At 43.5% G+C, this 23,831-nt stretch overlaps 1 protein-coding gene across 1 annotated transcript in view; it reads left to right on the top strand.

Moving 5' to 3' along the window:
- The window catches only part of LOC120032074 (SH3 and PX domain-containing protein 2B-like), an 86,850-nt gene that overhangs the window by 42,661 nt on the left and 20,358 nt on the right, over positions 1–23,831 (top strand). The window contains exons 4-9 of the mRNA XM_038978023.1: positions 5,108–5,184; positions 13,339–13,430; positions 16,264–16,289; positions 18,298–18,333; positions 20,784–20,915; positions 21,342–21,443. Of these exons, the coding sequence (XP_038833951.1) occupies positions 5,108–5,184; positions 13,339–13,430; positions 16,264–16,289; positions 18,298–18,333; positions 20,784–20,915; positions 21,342–21,443 (465 nt within the window). The remainder of the gene's footprint in view (positions 1–5,107; positions 5,185–13,338; positions 13,431–16,263; positions 16,290–18,297; positions 18,334–20,783; positions 20,916–21,341; positions 21,444–23,831) is intronic.

Genomic DNA, 23,831 nt, shown 5'->3' with positions numbered 1-23,831 from the left:
AACATCAAATCAAAATCAATTAAAATGTTATTGATCATATACACATTTAGCAGATGTTATTGAGGGTGTAGCGAAATGCTTGTGTTTTAGCTCCAACAGTGCAGTAGTATCTAAAAATTCACAACAAAACACACGAATCTAAAATTTAAGAATGTAATTAAGAAATATATAAATATTAGGTCGAGCAATGTTTGAGTGCCATTGATTAAAATACAATAGAGTAGAATAGAATACAGTGTATACGTGAAATTAGTAAAGCAGTATGTAAACATTATTAAAGTGACCAGTGATTCCCTGTCTATGTATATAGGGCAGCAGCCTCTAAGGTGCAGGGTTGAGTAACCGGGTGGTAGCTGGCTAGTGATGGCTATTTAACAGTCTGATGGCCTTGAGATAAGAGCTGTTTTTCAGTATCTCGGTCCCAGCTTTGATGCACCTGTACTGACCTCGCCTTCTGGATGGTAGCGGGGTGAACAGGCCGTGGCTCGGGTGGTTGATGTCCTTGATTATCTTTTTGGCCTTCCTGTGACATCGGGTCCTCTAGGTATCCTGGAAGGCAGGCAGTGTGGCTCGGGTGGTTGATGTGTTGGGCAGACCACACCACCCTCTGGAGAGCCCTGCGGTTGTGGGCGGTGCAGTTGCCATACCAGGCGGTGATACAGCCTGACAGGATGCTCTCATTTGTGCATCTGTAAAAGTTTGTGAGGGTCCTAGGGGCCAAGATAAATGTCTATTGCTGTTGTGCCTTCTTCAGCACACTGTCTGTGTGGGTGGAACATTTCAGATTGTCAGTGATGTGTATGACACTGTGGTCCCGTCAAAGTGGATAGGGGCGTGCTCCCTCTGCTGTTTCCTGAAGTCCACGATCAGCTCCTTCGTTTTGTTGACGTTGAGGGAGAGGCTATTTTCTTGGCACCACTCCGCCAGGGCCCTCACCTCCTCCCAGTAGGCTGTCTCATCATTGCTGGTAACCAGGCCTACCACTGGTGTGTCCTCTGCAAATTTGATGATTGAGTTGGAGGTGTGCATGGCCACGCAGTCATGGGTGAACAGGGAGTACAGGAGGGGGCTGAGCACACACCCTTGTGGGGCACCTGTGTTGAGGATCAGCGAAGTTGAGGTGTTGTTTCCAACCTTCACCACCTGGGCCCGTCAGGAAGTCCAGGACCCAGTGGCACAGGGCAGGGTTCAGACCCAGGGCCCCGAGCTTAATGATGAGCTTGGAGGGTGCTATGGTGTTGAATGCTGAGCTGTAGTCAGTGAACAGCATTCTTAGATAGGTATTCATCTTGTCCAGATGGGATACGGCAGTGTGCATCGTCTGTGGATCTATTGGGGCAGTATGCAAATTTAAGTGGGTCTAGGATGTCAGGTAAGGTAGAGGTGATATGATCCTTAAATAGTCTCTCAAAGCACTTCATGATGACGGAAGTGAGTGCTACGGGGCGATAGTCATTTAGTACCTTTGCTTTCTTGGGTACAGGAACAGTGGTGGACATATTTAAGCAAGTGGGGACAGCAGACTGGGATAGGGAGAGATTGAATATGTCCGTAAAAACTCCAGCCAGCTGGTCTGCACATGCTCTGAGGACGCGGCTAGGGATGCCGTCTGGGCCGGCAGCCTTGCGAGGGTTAACATGCTTAAATTGTCTTACGTCGGCCACGGAGAACAAAAGCCCACTGTCCTTGGGAGTGGGCCGCGTCGGTGGCACTGTGTCATCCTCAAAGCGAGCGAAGAAGGTGTTTAGCTTGTCCGGGAGCAAGATGTCGGTGTCCCCAAAGTGGCTGGTTTCCCCTTTGTAATCCGTGATTGTCTGTAGACCCTGCACACACTTCTTGTGTCTGAGCCATTGAATTGCGATTCCTCTTTGTCTCTGTACTGACGTTTTGCCTGTTTGATTGCCTCATAATGTTTGTATTCAACCATATTCCCAGTCACCTTGCCATGGTTAAATCTGGTGGTTCACGCTTTCAGTTTTGTGCGAATGCTGTCATCTATCCACGGTTTCTGGTTTGGGTAGGTTTTAATAGTCACAGTGGGAACAACATCCCCTATACATTTCCTGATGCACTCAGTCATCGTGTCCGTGTATACGTCAATGTTATTGTCAGAGGCTACCCGGAACATATCCCAGATCAAAACAATCTTGAGACATGGATTCCAATTGGTCAGACCAGCGTTGAATAGACCTTAGCACGGGTACTTCCTGTTTGAGTTGCTGCCTATCATTTTCTCTAGGAAATCTCAGTAGTCCCAGACCACATAGACAAGTCCCAGAGATGCCTATAGACAGCTGTCGGTGGAGTTTCTTTGAACAGCCCTTACCCATCACAGCTGTTACCCTCTCAAACTTGTCAATGGCTTCTCCTGTCAGTGCTCACTATCTGTAGATCGACGGGTGGTGGTGGACTGAACCCCTAGATAACGTTATAGATCAAACTCAGCTCACACAGAACTGGTTGGGGTATTCTTTCAGACACACACCTATTTCACATCACACAGAATCCCTATATAACGTTATAAATCTTAGGTTTTCACATCCACAACCTGGTGCTATTACTAGTATTTTTTATTAAACGTTTATTTAACTAGGCAAGTCAGTTAACTTCTCTAGGGTACGTGAGACGGTAGCGTCCCACCTCTTCAACAGCCAGTGAAACTGCTGGGCGCCAAATTCAAATACAGAAATACTCATTATAAAAATTCAGAAAACAAAACATATTTTACATAGGTTTAAAGATTAACTTCTTGTGAATCCAACAACGGTGTCAGATTTTTTAAAAAAGGCTTTACGGCGAAAGCATACCTTACGATTATTTGAGAACATAGCCCAGCAGACAAATCATTACAAACAGTAACCAGCCAAGTCGAAGAGTTACACAAGTCAGAAATAGAGATAAAACTAATCCCTTACCTTTGATGATCTTCATATGGTTGCACTCAGCAGACATTCATTTACTCAATAAATGTTCCTTTTGTTCGATAGTCTCTTTATATCCAAAAACCTCAGTTTTGTTTTCAGTAATCCACAGGCTCAAACGCAGTCAAACAATCCAAATTCTATCCGTAAAGTTCATAGAAACATGTCAAACGATGTTTATATTCAATCCTCAGGTTGTTTTTAGCCTAAATAATCGATAATATTTCAACCGGAAAAGGCCTTTCAGGTCTGACAGAATGACTGGTGGTGATGCAGGGAGGGACACATGCATCAACAAGTCCCATCACAATAACGTCGTCAATATAAAAGGTAAACAAGAAAGGCACTCTGTCGGTTGCGCGCATGAAAAAGCTCTGTGACACTTTAGGGTCCACTCATTCAGACTGCTCTTACTTCCTCATTTTTCAGAATACAAGCCTGAAACAATTTCTAAAGACTGTTGACATCTAGTGGAAGGCATAGGAACTGCAATTTGAGTCCTAAGTCAATGGATACTGTAATGGCATTGAATAGAAAACTACAAAACCAAAAAAGAAACTACTTCCTGAATGGATTTTTCTCAGGTTTTCGCCTGCCAAATCAGTTCTGTTATACTCACAGACACTATTTTAACAGTTTCAGAAACTTTAGAGTGTTTTCTATCCAAATCTACCAGTTATATGCATATCATATCTTCTGGGCCCGAGTAGCAGGCAGTTTAATTTGGGCATGCTTTTCATCCAAAAATCCCAATGCTGCCCCCTACCCTAGAGAAGTTAAGAACAAATTATTATTTACAATGACGGCCTACCCCGGTTAAACCCTAACCCCGGACGACGCTGAGCCAATTGTGAGCCGCACTATGGGACTCTCAATCACGGCCGGTTGTGATACAGCCTAGAATCGAACCAGGGTCTGTAGTTACGCCTCTAGAACTGTGATGCAGTGCCTTAGACTGCTACGCCACTCGGGAGCCCAGAGTAGTACTAGTAGTCCCAGACTACGATTGGCGGTTGTGGAATGAACCCCTAGCTAACGTTATATATCGTAACTTATTATCCAAACACACTCAGTAGTCCCAGACCACAGTGGTCCCAGACCACATAGACAATTCCTAGAAATGCCTATAGACAGCTGTCGTTGGGGCTTACCCATCTCAGCCCTTACCCATCTCAGTAGTCCCAGACTGCTTTAACCTCCCAGAGACTATGATACCTTTCTAGTAGTCCCAGACTACAGTGGTCCCAGACCAAAGAGACGTCATTTCATTTTTATGTTTAGTTTAATTTATTTTGTAATAATTTTCATACAAATTCATTTAAATTGACATACTGAAATCAGTTGCCGTGTCCCTCAATTGTTCGTGGATTATGTGTCTCCTCCTGGGCAGCTCACAGTAAGGGTCTGGTCTGGGCGGGCCTCGTCGTCTTTTGCTCAGATGGGAATTTCCCTCATGCTACATAAAATGGGCCACCGGTTTTCCTCGCAGACCCTCACTGGAAAGCTCCACAGGCACCAAAATGTTGTGGAAATTACCACCAGGGACACCTGGAGTCAATATTAAATTAATCATTCTTTATTATCAGCATGCTGAAGAAGGTTCCAACAAACCATAGTACACGTCGGTTGGGAGCTCTGCCGGGGCAGTCCCGTTAGTTATCTTATATACTGTTTACACAGACAAGTTAGAATTTCATTATTCATCATCATTAACATGTGGTTCCTACCGACCAATACCTCAAGAGGCTTCTTCTCTCTAAGCTGAGACCTTGAAACTGAGACACCCCTTTTGGTTCTCAATGCAATATTCTGGGTGTACTGCCAAATTGCTTATACTGATAGTGAGGATTCCTCCCAGGCACGATCAATCAGTCACTTGCATGAACCAAGTCTAATCGGTTATTAGAAAAGCACAAACATAACATTTTCCCTCACAAGTGAATACAGTAATCTGTAAAAAGTGACTATTGCAGTTATGGATTATTTACAATTGTTTGTCTGCTTGTATAATTGCTAATGTGAATCCACACCATTCAAATACTGATTTTTCATACAGTTTGAGTATGTACTATATATAATGTGAGACCATGGTTGAGGACTAGGATAAGAGGGGAGGCTAGAGGGCTTCGTATCTTTGTAAGACATGTACATTAGATCCTAAAGACTGTTGTTTTTCTTCCTTCCAGGGAAGATCCTGTTCAGGAGAAGCCATATCAGGGATGTGGCCATGAAGCGCCTGAGGCCTATCAACGAGTACTGCAGGGTGAGTAGGCTCTGACTGAGACCACTGCTCAGCTGGCGGGGCAATTCAGGGGTATTACATCTTCCACACTCACTCGTTATGGAAGACACATCAGTATGACCCAAACTTGAACCCCTAAAACCTCCCATGGGGATGTAGCCTGGAGAGGAACCTAAATCTCAGGTATTAGGACATAAGCACTGTGGTAGATAGAGCTTCAGACGAGAGCGAGGGGTTTGCATTCATGATCCTGCTGACCGGTTTACCTCACTGATAGCATGGCAGTCAGCGTGAGACTGTTTTGGATTCCATACACCCTCACATCTAGTTCCACTGACCTGTTATAGCCATTCTGTTTCTCTATACAAAGACCAATGCACTAGCAATGTTAAAAACATGCATATCTTATATGTTTGTCATTACCTACTGGGAAATATACGATAACAAAATCAGTCATCCTCGAAAATATGATATTTTCTTCAGGAATTAGACATTGCGGGAACTGAAGGCAGTCTGGAACATGGCTGACAGAGAAAATAATTCCATCTGGAAAACAAAGCAGCATAGTTGCAGAGTCTGTGTTTAGCTCTTTAGTGGAAAAGCAAGAAGAGAAGTGGGGAATCCATCTCTGTCGCAGGCGGTTGGGATGCTGTGGTATCTCTGTGCTATGTCTCCATCGGGGCAGTGGTTTGAGGAGTCCTGAGCTAGCCCCTGTCAGCTACATCACCAGGCCCTCCCACTAAATCAAATCAAATCAAACATTATTTGTCACATGCGCCGAATAAAACAAGTGTAGGCCTTAGCGTGAAATGCTTACTTACAAGCCCTTAACCACTAGGCACACACCGGTTGAATCAGCATTGTTTCCACATCATATTAATGAAATTATGTTGAACCAACGTGGAATAGACGTTGAATTGACGTCGGTGCCCAGTGGGCCGTGTTAACTTTTAAAGGGCTTCCCAATAAACCAGAACTGCCTTTTTATGTTGCATGGGGAATTTTTGAAAGGTGGTTCCATCTCAGTCATGCACTTAAAAACCAACTTATTCCCTGGCATGTTGCCAGAGAACCTTTGTTTATGAAGCCAGGTCACTGGTGAGAGAGATGGGGTACACATGGGAGGGGAGGCCTAGGGGTTAGGATACCTCAGGGGGTCGTTTTGGGATACGGGTGCAACAAAGGTCACAGCTTTAAGTACTGTAAAACAAGGGGGGAAACTAAGGTCCTAGAGTTGATGTGTTGTGGGTGTGTTTAGGTTTATGTGAATTGTTTTAGACTAAGTTTGCACCACTTCTATGGGATTACATAGAACTTCCTCAGTCTGGTATGCAGTCACGTTTGTTGTTGTTGTGAGTTCCACAGAGGACTTTGATATACTGATTTAGTAGCATTCTCAATACAAATGAACACATTGAAGACACAGAAAAAGTTCAATACAACTGCTCTCCTCTTTGTCAGAGAGGGCTTAACAAAGTCATCTGGTTACAGCGTTGAATAATTCAATGTTTAGATCTACGGCCACCTATGATAGATAGTCTCTTTGTTGACTGTGTTGGTGGCTTGCCCTGAAAGACCCAATGCAGCTGTTTTTATCACAATATCAAAACATTTTGGGGTAACAATTAATTACCTTACAGTTCTTATTTCCATAAAGAATTGTCAAAAATAAACAAAAATAGCTCCTTAGCAAAGAGCGCAGACGCACGTGCCAACGAGCGTCTGCGCTGCCAAGCGCTAAAATAGAAGTCAGTTCTATTTGTGACGCTGAACGCGGTGCAAGTCCTGCCTCTCCCATCCCCGCGTTGGTTTATAGAAGCAGATACGCACGTGCCATGTCCTCATTGGTTATACCCACGTGGGTGATTGAAAGATGAACAGAGGTCGGTCGGTTGTCGTGGTAATACTATAAAAAGTTATATGCCAATCGCCATATAAAGTCTAAAGAAGAAAAAGCCTGGAAGGAGGAGAGATGACTAGAAACGATTCGGTTGACCGTTTTATGTGTGGATTAATTGTCGGTGTAGAGGATCATTTCCAGTAAAATAACAACTCAACATTTATATCCCAGGACAAATTAGCTAGCAACAGAAAGTTAGCTAAATCGGACAAATTAACTAGCAACTGCAAGCTAGCTAGCTAAATTTCCATAAATATTTAATGCTTTTGGACCTGTCCCCAAATTAATATAATTGGTTCAGAGTTTGTTTTGATATTTCAACCTGCGAGTCATGATCGCGTTTGGTGTGGGGGGACAAAATCTATTTGCGCATGATGGCGCACGTCCGGTCTGGGCATGGTGTGAGGGCCCTAATTGGACTAACCTAATGGGAGGAATATGTAACCTGAAAAATAGCTGTTATTAGCAGCGATGTTTGAAACTTACTTTGTTATTGTTCTATTAACTTACAGTAAATTAATATATAGTATTCATTCTTTATATCTGTGTCCATGTTGTCCATGAGTTTATAGTAGATAGACCATATGTTTCAAGGGAAAATAGCCTAATACATTTGTTTAAAGCATCTAATCAGCAATGGCATTATTTTCAATTAACTCTGCAACTCTTTCAACTATTGACTTTTTTCAGAACTGACACCAGTTTGAGGTCAAAACATTGACAACAAATCCATATTGACATAGTAAAATAAATAAATGTGTGTAAAAAATGTAAAGGATATTTCATGCTGAAACCTTCATATTAAACACCAATGGTATTCACTGTTTTTTAATTTAAAATTTTTATTTCACCTTTATTTAACCAGATAAGCTAGTTGAGAACAAGTTCTCATTTACAACTGCGACCTGGCCAAGATAAAACAACAACACAGAGTTACACATGGAATAAACAAGCGTACAGTCAATAACACAATAGAAAAAAAAGAAAGTCTATATACAGTGAATGTTGATTGTTTATATTTAGGATGTTTTTACAGCTTTGTCTTTCTATTATTCATTTTGAAATCATCTTATTTAATATATTTTACATGTGATAAGGCCACGGAGAAGGCCAGAGATAGTTACAGACACCTGTAATAACCTGAGGTTCCCAAATGGGCCACTAGATATCTTGTGATAGATTACATAAAATACCAACATTCTGGTAGTTTACTGGTAAAGTTTGAAAGTTTCCAGTACCCCGTCTTTGCAACCCTACCACTGGGTGAGTGGCTTTAATGGGGGAAGGGGGGGTCGGATCAAAGGTCTGTGGTTCTGTCCAGTCTGGCTGGCTGGTTTGGACAGAGGGGGGTTGGAGGGGCTCCCCTTTGTCTTGGTCCTGGTCAGGCTGACAGAATGAAAAATGGAACTTACTTTATATACTGAACAAAATGTAAAGTGTTGGGTCCATGTTTCATGAGCTGAAATAAAAGATGCCAGAAATTTTCCAAACCCGCAAGACCCTTATTTCTCTCAAATGTTGTGCTCAAATATTGTGCACAAACAGGTGTGGCATATCAAGAAGCTGATTAAACAACATGATCATTACACAGGTGCACCTTGTGCTGGGGACAATAAAAGGCCACTCTAAAATGTGCAATTTAGTCACAGAACACAATGCCATAGATATCTCACGTTTTGAGGGAGTGTGCAATTGGCATGCTGACAGCAGAAATTACCACCAGAGCTGTTACCAAAGAATGTAATGTTTATTTCTCTACCATAAGCCACCTCCAATGTTGTTTTAGAGAATTTGGCAGTACATCCAACCAACCTCACAACTGCAGACCATGTGTAACCACGCTATCCCAGGACCTCCACATCTGGCTTCTTCACCTGCGGGATCTTCTGAGACCAGCTACCCGGACAGTTGTTGAAACTGTGGGTTTGCACAACTGAGGAATTTTTGCACAAACTGTCAGAAACCTTTTCAGGGAAGCTCACCTGCATGCTCATCGTCCTCACCAGGGTCTTGATCTGACAGCAGTTCTGCGTTGTAACCGACTTCAGTGTGCAAAAGCTCACCTTCGATGGCCACTGGCACGCTGAAGTGTGCTCTTCACGGATTAATTCTGGGTTCAAATGTACCGGGCAGATTGCAGACAGCGTGTCTAGGCGAGCGGTTTGCGGATGTCAACATTGAGAATAAAGTGCCTCATTGTGGCGGTGGAGTTATGGTATGGGAAGGCATAAGCTACGGACAACGAACACAATTGCATTTTATCAATGGCAATTTGAATTAATAGAGATGCTGTGACGAGATCCTGAGGCTCATTGTCGTGCCATTCATCTTCCGCCATCATCTCATGTTTCAGCATAATAATACACGGCCCCATGTCACAAGGATCTGTAGACAATTCCTGGAAGCTGAAACTGCCCAAACCTTTCCATGGCCTGCATACTCACCAGACATATCCCCCATTGAGCATGTTTGGGATGCTCTGGATCTTCATGTATGAACGCATGTTCCAGTTCCCACCAATATCCAGCAACTTCACACAGCATTGAAGAGTGGGACAACATTCCACAGGCCACAATCAACAGCCTGATCAACTCTATGTGAAGGAGATGTGTCACGCTACGTGAGGCAAACGCTGATCCACGCCCCTACCTTTTTTAAGGTACCTGTGACCAACAGATGCATATCTGTATACCCAGTCATGTGAAATCCATAGATTAGGGCCTAATGAATTTTCAATTGACTGATTTCCTTATTGACTGTAACTCAGCAAAACCTTTGAAATTGTTGCATGATGCATTTATGTTTTTGTTCAGTGTAGTTGCTTTCATGTTTGGCTCAGAGGATCACCATTTCCACCTTTCTGTCAAAATGCTGAGTGAGTCCTAAACCTGAACTTGACTCGCATGGAATGACCTTTGCTGGAGTTTCTGCTATTGGAGAGGAGACGTTGATTCTTGGAGGATATAGGTTTTCACTCCAGTTTTGCCCTTTTACCATTGTTTCTCAATCTTCAGAATTGCCATTGTTTGGAAAGGGTGGGCTATAGAATGCTGGTGTATGCTGTTTAAGAAAGGGTAAAGGGGATACCTAGTCAGTTGTACAACTGAATGCTTTCAACTGAAATGTGTCTTCCGCATTTAACCCAACCCCTCTGAATCAGAGAGGCTGCCTTAAATCGACATCCACGTCTCGGCGCCTGGGGAACAGTGGGTTAACTGGCTTGCTCAGGGGCAGAACGACATATTTTTATCTTGTCAGCTCGGGGATTTGATCCAGCAACCTTTCAGTTACTGGCCAAATGCTCTAAACACTAGGCTACCTGCCACCCCTTTAATCTACTTGTATATACAGTACATGTAATGTATGTGTATTCTCTCCTCACCTTCACTGTTTTCTGTTTGACTTGAACACATGCACTCAACGCCACACACACACACACACACTTACGCGCACACACACACAATTAGGTTAATGCTGCCTGCTGTAAAGAGCACCAAGAAAGTCAATTTGCTGTAATGTGCCTTCCGGCTCCCAGTCTCTGGGGAGAATACTAATGACCTGCCAGGTCACAGGCAGAGTGAAGGGGTGAGAAATACAGGGGGAGTATGTTCTTCCTAACCCCAGACACAGTGTACCAGATTCAGTCACCAGGACCATGGGATGGGGGGGCTCCTCTGGAGGTCAACACTTAAAACATTTATCATCTGACTCTTAGATGACTCCAGAGAATCATTTTGATTTTTCTCCCATAAAAAAGGCATTTTAATCTTTGTAATTGACCACTGGACAGTCACACATGTGCGTATGCACGCGCACACACGCACGCCCTCTTACCCCGACGCTAATGGAGAACAGGGTTTCAGCTAAGCCTATGGCAATCCTCCCACACTTTTAGCATGGGCAGTCTGTTGGCACGGCTTCCCATACGGTGAGTCCAAAAGGGCTAGGTGCCACACTGGACAAGGGCACCTTGAACTCTGGCTAGCCTGTATTTTATGATACGGGCCAGCCATATCATAATTCAGGCTGTGGTGGAGCGAGAGAGAGCTGCCCCTCTCTGGGTGGACAGTACTGAGGCACTTAGCCTTATTAAATGCAGACGTACGCTGGGTCTGAGGCTGAGATGGATAGCTTTGAGGAATGCCTCATGGCAGCGAGGAGTGTGCTGCATGCTTGCCTCTCTGCACACAGTGATAATAAGGGCTGTTTTGTTGGAGAGACCCACCAGCTGGTTCTAGGTGTTGGAGCACTGAGGTGCTGAGGCATTTGAGGCTGAGAAAGAGAGAGAGATATCTCAGGCCAGTTAGCCTTTCATCTCCTGAGGAATTGCCCTGTTGGCCCTGTCAGCCTGCATGTCTCCCCCACCACGAGATTATCCACAGAGCCGTGGTCAGACCCACAGCCCTGCGGGCCCCCACAGGGAGAAAGGATCAATGATGTTAGATTAGAAACAGGAAATATAATAGAGTGGACTAGGCTCCATTTAGGTACAGTAGATGCTTTTTCTATGTTGGTGTGGTTGGGTAGTAATGCCTGCTGTATGTTGTTTTGCCTACGCAAGAGGACATGGTATGTGAATGTAGCACCTGTACTATAGCTGTCATTCACTTTGCTGTGTCATTATTTGTCGTATAGTAGTTCCCCTGGGAAACAGGCTACGTATTTCCTAGTGAACACCACTACTCCCAATACCAATACCACTGCCACTGATATAAATACAATAGCAGCATTTGAGTTTATTTCCAAAATGCTATATCCACAAATATTTCATCAGAAATGATTGCTTATGGGTAAGTTCATGTGTGTGTAAAATATTACTGTGCTCAAATGTTTAAATCATATATGAAAATGTGATTTTTTTTTGCACAACGCTATATCCATTGTTTAGCTGGAATGGAATGTTCGTATCCTGTATATTTCACTGTGATATGTGGTTGTGTCACCCGGCTATCTTAAGATGAATGCACTTATGTATTTCTCCCTTGTAGTGAATATTCAGGGAGAAAAAGTTGTAGATTCACACGCAGAGCACAGCAGATGTTTAGTAAGCCTTCGCAGAAGGCAGGAATCATGGTCACAGGCAGACAATACCGCACAAACAGAAAGAACTGAACTAAATAGGGAGCGATGAGACCAGGTGAGAAACGAACAAAAATGAAAGACAGGGCTACATTCAAGAACAAGGTTGGCTAAGAAAAGAAAAGCAGAACCTTACAGCCCTGGATAAGAGCATCTGGTAAATGTCAAATGTAAGTTCAGATGTCATTAAAACTTGTTTTTCAACCACTCCACAAATGTCTTGTTATAGTATTGGCAAGTCGGTTAGGACATCTACTTTCTGCATGACACAAGTAATTTTTCCAACAATTGTTTAGACAGATTATTTCACTTACAACTCACTGTAACACAATTCCAGTGGGTCAGAAGTGTACATACACTAAGTTGACTGTGCCTTTAAACAGCCTGGAAAATTCCAGAAAATTATGTCATGGCTTTAGAAGCTTCTGATAGGCTAACTGACATCATTTGAGTCAATTGGAGGTGTACCTGTGGATGTATTTCAAGGCCTACCTTCAAAATCAGTACATCTGCTTGACATGGGAAAAGCAAAATAAATCAGCCAAGACCTCAGAAAAAAAAATGGTAGACCTCCACAAGTCTGGTTCATCCTTGGGAGCAATTTCTAAATGCCTGAATGTACCACGTTCATCTGTACAAACAATAGTATGTAAGTATAAACACCATGGGACCACGCAGCCGCCATACCGCTCAGGAAGGAGACGCGTTCTGTCTCCTAGAGATGAACGTACTTTGGTGCAAAAAGTGCAAATGAATCCCAGAACAGCAGCAAAGGACCCTGTGAAGATGCTGGAGGAAATGGGTACAAAAGTATCCATATCCACAGTAAAACGAGTCCTATATCGACATAACCTGAAAGGGTGCTCAGCAAGGAAGAAACCACTGCTTCAAAACCGCCATAAAAAAAAACAGACTACGGTTTGCAGTGAGGAGGATATGTAGCGTTTAGCAAAAAAACATAAACATGAAATAAAACCAAGTGATAGATTTTAAACAAATACATGTCTGTCATTGAACAACCCCATGCCATGATTAGATAGTGAAAAAACATACAATTTCTTATTTTCTTTAATCAATAAAAGCAAATTTACCAACAATTCGGAAAATGGATATACTGCAGAGCGTTTTGCAATGAAACTCTTCATTTGGTTCTGATTAACATTTGAACCTTTGTGTGTTTCTGTGTTTATGCGCAGGCTCTGATTCAGCTGCCCGTGTACATATCCCAGTGTGAGGAGGTTCGTGTGTTCTTCGAGACTCGTCCTGAAGACCTCAACCCACCTAAAGAGTAAGCTACACATCACACCATTCGTCACCTTCTTGTCAAAGGAACACACTGTCACACAGTCTGACAAGCAGCATAAATACATATAAGTGATGCACATTCAAACATTCACGCCTGTACTGGGCCAACAACAAACACTACAAATAAAGAAAGAGAAGCATAATGCTGTGTGCAGGCTTTGTTTCATGAAGTAGCAGAAAGGACCTCCTCCTGAACACCATGTCATTTTATGTTGAAACAAGCCAACCCATCAGTAATAGGTTATAATAGAGTGTAATGACTATGATGTCATGCTCCCTCTGGTATTGCTGTGGTGGTGGGGGGAGCGGCTGGTTTGCCCTGAGTGAGAGCTACATAACATGTAGCCTAGCGGAGCAGTGTATGAGAGAACTGCTGAGGCGGCAGGAACTCTTGTAAATCTCACTCGACACATTAGTGTCATAGTCCGCCTGACAGTTACAACGTGCCAACACAAGTCATAAAGTCACCGCGCCATTTCCCCCCATCACGTATGTGTTGTTGAGCTACTAGACGCCTGGAGGGCAGGAGGGGTTACTAGTAGTTACAGGTGACTGCTTTTGACTGCACTGGGCTTTTAAGCTATTGCTTGCCCAGTGATGGCTGGTGAATTGTATCAAACCTGATGCTTTTCAGATTATATTTTTCTTCCTTCACTATTTGAAAAGTCCCCACATTTTTCTTATGAGTTTTTCTGCTATAGCAAACAGCTTCCCATCTTTGTGTATTTCAACCCGGATTTGACATGCTCCGCTACAGGCACCTAGCCACATAGCTAGGTCTATGTGTTCTATTTATTTATGCAGAGAGGTGTTCGACTCACACATCCCAAAACTACTTCAGGGTGTATGGGAGTAATGTTACAATTTTATCTAGGCTGTCCAATCTTAACCAGACACTTTTCTGCGCTAGTTTGTCGATTAGCTTTTTTTTTTTGCTGTGCGCCGTTTGACGCACAAGTCAATAGAATGACTGAACATCAACAATATAATTCTGCACCGTCAATCAGTGATTTTGCACAAGGATGCTTATCATTCCTCAGAGTTTGTTGGCCATCGCCATTATTGCAGTCATGAGTACCTTGGTCGAAATCCAAGATGGCTGCCTGGTACCTGATACAATATGCATGGTGTGTTCAGTAACTGCGGAGGAGATGAATCTCTGTGGAAGGAGAAGAATACAAGGCCTGTCACTGTTCTGGCCACTATGAATGGCTGCTGTCAGGTCACCTCCTTAGACAGACAGATGGAGGAGAGCTAGTTCCCTCTGGCCGTTGCCAAGGACACATACCTTATTAGCTACCTCTCAGACAGACAAACCCTAAGCATCTGCTACTAGGGACGGGGGAGGGGAGGATGGAGGGTCGGAGGGAGAGGCAGATGAATATAGAAAAGACCTTGGTTTGTCTTTATTAAAATCGGATTACAGCTCTCTAATGCAGACTGTGTTCAGCTGGGCTGACATCGCGTCACCAGCCCCTCTCTCTTGGGTCGCTATACAGCCCTCTATAAATCTACCAGAGTAAGGAGGGATGTCACTGTCTGTCCATTGGCGAGATTGAAGTAGCAGGCATGAGAGAGTAGTGGAGAGAGGGAGCGGTAGAGGAGGGGAGATATAAAAGACAGGCAAGGAGAGGAAAGGAGAGGTAGAAGGGAGGAGAGGAGTAGAGAGGTATAAGGAAGATGTAGAAGAGAAGAGAGGATGAGCCCCCGTATTGCTAGCTCGTCTTTGGTTAGGACCTCTTGTGGTCTGGCACCTGGTAGTGGAATGGGCTTGCTCTAGGTTATAATGCTCCATATTGAACACAGTCCTCCCATCGCCCCACTGATGTATTGGTCCCCCTATTCAATGTATCCTTGACCATGATTGACTCATCCATGGTCCAATGCAACCTCATTTAGCGTGAGGGGGAGGGCTGATTTGATCTTATGGAAAACTCTTGTAATGTACTTACAGAATACTGGACAGTGCGTTGCCTTTCTGACCCTGTTCTGACTCCAGTCTGCCACTAGCTGTCTGCTTCCCTTTGATAAGTCAGGCTAGTGGTGGACCTGTGGCTGTCTTGGCTGGAGACTCTTTTGACAGTACGCTAATAGTCAAACTAATGGCTGGAGATGTATTACATTTAAGTAGTGTAGCAGATGCTCTGTGGCTAGCACAATAACAGAGTTGCCAGGCGAACATTGCATTATGTGATTGAGAGTGAATTTTATTCAGGAGGAAAATAGGATGGACAGTTGTGTGTGTGAGAGAGAGTATAGAAAGAACAGATAGTCAGGTTGAATTAGCCACCTCAGTCTCCCTGGGCATCTGGACATTGAATCGGCTACCGCATATGAGAATGGATAGAGGATTGCAGTCCAAATGGATAAAGCAGATACAGTATCATGTTCTCAGTCAGCCCAGTATCAGAAACTCACTATCAACCATATCCCTTCTCATCTGGAGCAAAGGTCAACACATCTGTAGATATGTAACGGATCTTAGAGAGTTTAGTTTCACTCATCTAGACTAGAGCCTGCATGACTAGCAGAACAAATGTATAACGGCGATTTGAATGTGATTGAATCGTGATCAAATGATTTGTGAGTCCCAAAACATGCCTGAATGAAATAAATATAATCAGTGTGGTTATTCACAGGGTTAACATTTTATATTTTTAGAGTTTTCAGAAACATATATCCGTTGTTACGTAGGTGGAAATATTTTCAAAGTGTTTCTAAGTAATAAAACGTTCCAAATTCCTTTACTGACTCACTCTGTCCAAGTTATATATTTCCTCTTACTTGATTCTAATGATTTTTTTCTCTCTTTACAGGGAACCCATTGGAAAGAAGAAGCCAGGTAAGGAAGTTTTGTATAAGTTATTATTGTTTGTGGTATACGTTTATGTGGGCAATATCATCTGGATGAGCACTGAAGTGAAATAGATTAGGATTAACATATTCTGCACCAGTATTTAAGAGTCCAGCCATAGTACAGTCATGGCCAAAAGTTTTGAGAATGACACAAATATTAATTTTCACAAAGTCTGCTGCCTCAGTGTCTTTAGATATTTTTGTCAGATGTTACTATGGAATACTGAAGTATAATTACAAGCATTCCATAAGTGTCAAAGGCTTTTATTGACAATTACATGAAGTTGATGCAAAGAGTCAATATTTGCAGTGTTGACCCTTCTTTTTCAAGACCTCTGCAATCTGCCCTGGCATGCTGTCAATTAACTTCTGGGCCACATCCTGACTGATGGCAGCCCATTCTTGCATAATCAATGCTTGGAGTTTGTCAGAATTTGTGGGGTTTTGTTTGTCCACCTGCCTCTTGAGGATTGACCACAAGTTCTCAATGGGATTAAGGTCTGGGGAGTTTCCTGGCCATGGACCCAAAATATCAATGTTTAGTTACCCGAGCCACTTAGTTACCTTATGGCAAGGTGCTCCATCATGCTGGAAAAGGCATTGTTCATCACCAAATTGTTCCTGGATGGTTGGGAGAAGTTGCTCTCGGAGGATGTGTTGGTACCATTCTTCATTCATGGCTGTGTTCTTAGGCAAAATTGTGAGTGAGCACACTCCCTTGGCTGAGAAGCAACCCCACACATGAATGGTCTCAGGATGCTTTACTGTTGGCATGACACAGGACTGATGTTAGCGCTCACCTTGTCTTCTCCGGACAAGCTTTTTTCCGGATGCCCCAAACAGTCGGAAATGGGATTCATCAGAGAAAATGACTTTACCCCAGTCCTCAGCAGTTCAATCCCTGTACCTTTTGCAGAATATCAGTCTGTCCCTGATGTTTTTCCTGAAGAGAAGTGGCTTCTTTGCTGCCCTTCCACCAGGTCATCTTCCAAATGTCTTCTCCTCACTGTGTGTGCAGATGCACTCACACCTGCCTGCTGCCATTCCTGAGCAAGCTCTGTACTGGTGGTGCCCCGATCCCGCAGCTGAATCAACTTTAAGAGACGGTCCTGGCGATTGCTGGACTTTCTTGGGCGCCCTGAAGCCTTCTTCACAACAATTGAACCGCTCTCCTTGAAATTCTTGATGATCCGATAAATGATTGATTTAGGTGCAATCTTACTGGCAGCAATATCCTTGCCAGTGAAGCCCTTTTTGTGCAAAGCAATGATGATGGCACGTGTTTCCTTGCAAGTAAACATTGTTGACAGAGGAAGAACAATGATTCCAAGCACCACCCTCCTTTTGAAGCTTCCAGTCTGTTATTCGAACTCAATCAGCATGACAGAGTGATCTCCAGCCTTGTCCTCGTCAACATTCACACCTGTGTTAACGAGAGAATCACTGACATGTCAGCTGGTCCTTTTGTGGCAGGGCTGAAATGCAGTGGAAATGTTTTGGGGGGATTTAGTTCATTTGCATGGCAAAGAGGGACTTTGCACTTAATTGCAATTCATCTGATCACTCTTCAAAACATTCTGGAGTATATGCAAATTGCCATCATACAAACTGAGGCAGCAGACTTTGTGAAAATTAGTATTTGTTTCATTCTCAAAAGTTTTGGCCACGACTGTATAACTCAGAGGTCCTATTGCCTTTGGCAGAGAAAAACCCTGTGTGGTGTTTGCATCCATCTGACTACATTTCTCAATGGGGATTTGAGCGCCCTCTAGCTGTATTGTTGCATACTCTCCATTATTTTCACTCTAGATTGCTATATAAAAGATGTAAGACTGTAAGTCTATCATTATATTACATTTATTTGAAGTTAGATACACACCACTACTTCTACATAGTGTTTTGTTTCAGAGTTTTGCCTCTTCTTTTTTCATCTAACCAACCCATATATTTTCCATCCATGTTCAATTTCAATTTCCTTCATTTTCCTCCATCAGGGATTGTGGAGAGAGCGACTACTTTCCTAAAGAGAGGTAGTAACAGACTCATGCTTGGCCATACTTTGTGTGTGACACGTGGGTTGCTAGCCCTCCGTTAGGGGCCCTTGGCTGTCTGGCCTTTTAGCTGGGACGTGGCTCTGAGGTGAGCCTAGGCAGTGCGGGGTAGAGCGGGGGAAGGGATAGCCTTGTATGTGATTCAGCCAACGCATCGGTCTCTATATCAAGCTAAAGCAAATACAGGTCTGGGACCAGGCTAGGGACAGGTGGGGTCGAGAGGGCAGGGTGGGGAAAGCTTGGTGCTCACTCTGTGTGATGTGCATGGCGGTGTGTTATGTCAAGAGGGCACCAGATGGTGTGTGTCTGACCGTACACCCCGCCCAACTCCCTTGCTCCTGTGCTGAAATCAACCCTGTCTTGGTTGTGGGAAATAATCGTCACCTTGATAGATGTGCATGCTGTGCCACAACAACAACACCATCCTCATTCTGTGTCGTTGGCTCTTGGGGTATCAGACGTGACAGTTTTCATAATCTATAATATCTCGTTTAAGAGACTTGATGCAGGATGGTATAAATACAAGGCTCCATCTCTGGACAATTATGCATTTAGAGGATATTATGAGTGCATCACACTCTGCATCCCCGGAGGTAGCTCTGGTTGTCATCCCATCAAGGGCACATTACAGAGCAGGCCCTCTTGTTGTTCTAACCTACAGCATTGTGGTAGTCTAGGTGTTGGGGTGTCCTGGTGGCGGGTCGTCTCTGTATCTCTGTGGCAGCCACGCGGTTGATTAGCATAACCCTCCTTCCTATCCTGTTGTCTCTCATAACATCTCCCTCTCCCTCCCTCTGCTCTCTGACCACCATTTTCTTCTTCCGTGTCGAAAACCATGCCTGCTTCCTCTTCATCTGCTCTCTGCGGTGTGGTGTGGCTGGTAGAGAGGTCAGATCTACAGTACCAGTCAAAAGTTTGGACACACCTACTGATTCCAGGGTTTTTCTTTATTTTGACTATTTTCTTCATTGTAGAATAATAGTAAAGACATCAAAACTATGAAATAACACATATGGAATCATGTAGTAACCAAACAAGTGTTAAACAAATCAATATATTTTATATTATTCAAAATAGCCACCATTTGCCTTGATGACAAGTTTGCACACTCTTGGCATTCTTTCAACCAGCTTCATGATGTAGTCACCTGGAATGCATTTCAATAAACAGGTGTGCCTCATTAAAAGTTAATTTGTGCATTTCTTTCCTTAACGTGTTGAGCCAATCAGTTGTGTTGTGACAAGGTAGGGGTGATATACAGAAGATGGCTCTATTTGGTAAAAGACCAAGTCCATATTATGGCAAGAACAGCTCAAATAAGCAAAGAGAAACAACAGTCCATCATTACTTTAAGACATGAAGGTCAGTCAATCCAAGAACTTTGAAAGTTTCTTCAAGTGCAGTCACAAAAACCATCAAGCGCTATGATGAAACTGCCACAGGAAAGGAAGACCCAGAGTTACCTCTGCTGCAGAGGATACGTTCATTAGATTTAACTACACCTCAGATTGCAGCCCAAATAATTGCTTCACAGAGTTCAAGTAATAGACATCTCAACATCGACTGTGTGAATCAGGCCTTCATGGTCGAATTGCTGCAAAGAAACTACTGCTAAAGGACACCAATAAGAAGAAGAGCCTTGCTTGGGCCAAGAAACACGAGCAATGGACATTAGACCAGTGGAAATTTGTCCTTTGATCTGATGAGTCAAAATTTTTGATTTTTGGTTCCAACCGCCATGTCTTTGTGAGATGCAGAGTAGGTGAACGGATGAACTCCGCATGTGTGGTTCCCACCGTGAAGCATGGAGGAGGAGGTGTGATGGTGTGGGGGTGCTTTGCTGGTGACACTGTCAGTGATTTCTTTACAATTCAAGGCACACTTAACCAGCATGGCTACCACAACATTCTGCAGCAATACACCATCCCATCTGGTTTGTGCTTAGTGGGACTATCATTTGTTTTTCAGCAGGACAATGACCCAAAACACACCTCCAGGCTGTGTAAGGGCTATTTGACCAAGAAGGAGAGTGATGGAGTGCTGCATCAGATGCATCAGCCTCCACAATCACCCGACCTCAACCCAATTGGGATGAGTTGGACCGCAGAGTGAAGGAAAAGCAGCCAACAAGTGCTCAGCATATGTGGGAACTCCTCATTCCTCATGAAGCTGGTTGAGAGAATGCCAAGAGTGTGCAAAGCTGTCAAGGCAAAGGGTGGCTACTTTGAAGAGTATAAAATACATTTTGATTTGTTTAATACTTTGTTACTACATGGTTCCATTTGTGTTATTTCATAGTTTAGATGTCTTCACTATTATTCTACGATGTAGAAATTGTAAAAATAAAGAGAAATCCTTGGATGAGTAGGTGTGTCCAAACTATTGACTGGTACTGTACATGTATGTGTGCTCTGTGTCCCTCCCTGCAGGAGACTCCACCTCAGCTGACCCTCTGCTCCTAGACCAGTATGTGGCCGTCACTGACTATGAGAAACAGGAGAGCTCTGAGATCAGCCTGCACGTGGGACAGACGGTGGAGGTCATCGAGAAGAATGAGTCTGGTACGAGACCTGGATCAGATGGCGACAGACTTTAGCTAAATGACTGCTGCGTCCCAAATGACACTTGTTTATATAGTGTTGGCCCTATTGGCCCTGGTCAATAGTAGTCCACTATAAGGGCAATAGGGTGCCATTTGGGACAACCTGAGTCCTGGCGGCCTTAACGTGTTTTATAAAGCAACCACACTGTCTCAAACTGTCCCCCCCCCCCCCCCCCCCCAATCAACTGAACGAATGTTATCATACTTGAATGAACCTGAGATACAGGTACTTTAATGTGTACCAAGACAACTGACAAATAACAGCAGCATAATGCTATCACGTTGTCCTCAGAACCTTCCAAATAGACATGGCCAATAGAAGACCTAGAGAGAGCCTCTGCTGTGTGACGGACTCTTCTGTGTTTGTTTTGCTCTCTGTGTGCAGGTTGGTGGTTTGTTAGTTCAGACGAGGCCCAAGGCTGGGTCCCTGCCACCTGCCTGGAGGCTCAGGATGACCCTGACGACTTCTCCCTGCCCGGCGAGGAAGGTAACTCGCTCCGTCTGTCGCACTGCCCTAGGCCACATTCAGAGTCAAAACATAGGCCTACTGTAACTACTGATCACATTGGCAGCCATAAGGAGCAGCTCACAGTCAAAACTCAAGGTTTGCTGCCAAGTCATTATGACACAAAACAGTGTGTCCTCATTGATTAAGAATGTAGGAGAAATGTGGAATTGTAATGAATTAATCTTGGAAGCAGGATGTCTTGAAATCGCTACATTACGTACTGTATGTGGGAAAATGACCTCTGACTGTCTATCACCTTCACCTGTCTCTGCCCGTCGATGATGCTGCGTTCATAACCAAGTGGGAAGGTGGTAAATACCAGTTGTGAAGTTGGATGCTATCACGCGCTTTGAACTTGTTGAGAAATGCCAATTGGCTAATGGCCAACAAGCTGCATCAACCATAAACAAAAAAAGAGTTTTTTTATAAATAATGTTTTGTTTTAACTGCCGAAAATGCTGTTATCAAGGTAATTTCCTTAGTAGGTGACGTCAGAATGTGGGAGAAGTCGGAGCTTAGGGAAGATACATGTGTTTCCCACTAGTAATTGCGAGTTCCCAATCGTATGTAGTAAATTCCACCTTTGGTTATGAACGCAGTGTTACAACCAACCATAGAGATAAATAGAGGACTCTAGTGCCAAAATGCCCTTTTTAGCATGGGGAGTGCCATTGAGGACTTTCACCCTTCTGAAGAAGTCAACTGGGTGGGACTTCCTATGGGTTAAGGAAGGAACACACATTTCCATCTGGGTCAACAGGAGGGATCAGCCAATTAATTATGCTTGTGAGCAAACATTCCATAACTGCAGGTGGCAGTTAAATCGCCAACCTTGGCTTTATACTGTACCTGTTCAAACAACACACTCCAGGTGGCAGTATTCACCCGTTCAGTTTGTTTACCAACTCATAGAAGTAGAAGAAAAAGAAAATGTAATACTTAAAAATGGAGAAGCCACTCACAGACGCCATAAAAGGGCAGATACAATGAAGAGTCCTCTATAATTTTCTATGGAACTAGCAAACACAAAGCCAGAGTATTTACTTCCTGTTTACTTATTTCCTGCTGCCCACTGTGCTCTGCTGTCAGTGTCCCGGAGATACTGGTCACTGCCGAGCCATGTGGGCCGCCGGCGAACGTTAGGGGATCTGTTCAGCACAGGCTTTGGGCAAGGCACGACTCTTTTCTCCCTTTTCTCTATCTGTGTGTAAAATGTAATGTTTAGCATGAAAAACTCATGCATGACCAACCCAAGCCTAAAAGTGAGGCAAGACATGCATGTGTGGCATGGATTGTAATGGATACTACCTTTATGTTGGTATGATTTGTTCTCTCGGTGGCATGCAGTGGAGAAAAACAGTTTCTCACTTTTACTGTTCTTTCAGTGAAATATGACATTTTAGATTGTTTGTTCTTTCTAAATAGAATATTTGTGTAACAATCACTTTAATTCAGTAGACCTAAAATGGACCCGTTATGGATTAGTTATAAAAACATAATCTGTTACAAGTAGGTGCTAGTGAAGGGCATTTCCATGTAAAAGGACCCATGAGCACCAACATGTGAAGTTCATAGGAGCATGTCAAATGGAAGCTAAGAGTCTATATTTTTGGGAAACGAAGGCATAGATACATTTTAACCTTTTTCCATCTTAAAAATTTGGTATAATTAAAGGCTTTGATTTCTGAATAAACGGATGGAAAAGGGATCTTAGAAAACATCTACCAGAAAAATTATTAAAAGGAATCAGAAATACATCAAAACACAATAATGTTGACATACAGACCCCTGCCAACTAATAAACACTTTTATATTTAGCTTTGGAGAAATTGTTTACCTTTTGTAAGTAAAAAAAAATATTGCGTAGTGCCTTGTAATTATTTTACCAAAGACCACATACACTACATGACCAGAAATGTGGACACCTGCTCGTTGAACATCTTATTCCAAAATCATGGGCATTAATATGTAGTTGGTCCCCCCTTTTGCTACTGTAACAGCCTCCACTCTTCTGGGAAGGCTTTTCACTAGATGCTGGAACATTGATGCGGGGACTTGCTTCCATTCAGCCACAAGAGTATTAGTGAGGTCGGCCACTGATGTTGGGTGATTAGGCCTGGCTCGCAGTCGGGTTTCCAATTCATCCCACAGTTGTTTGATGGGGTTGAGGTCAGGGCTCTTTGCAGGCCAGTCAAGTTATTCTACACCGATCTCGACAAACCTTTACTATATGGACCTCGCTTTCTGCACGGGGGCATTGTCATGCTGAAACAGGAAAGGTCGTTCCCAAAACTGTTGCCACAAAGTTGGAAGCACAGAATTGTCTAGAACGTCATATGCTGTTGCGTTAAGATTTCCCTTCACTGG

Source organism: Salvelinus namaycush, chromosome 3 (assembly GCF_016432855.1).
Source record: "Salvelinus namaycush isolate Seneca chromosome 3, SaNama_1.0, whole genome shotgun sequence".
Lineage (NCBI taxonomy): Eukaryota > Metazoa > Chordata > Actinopteri > Salmoniformes > Salmonidae > Salvelinus > Salvelinus namaycush.
This window is presented reverse-complemented; position numbering and strand designations above follow the sequence as displayed.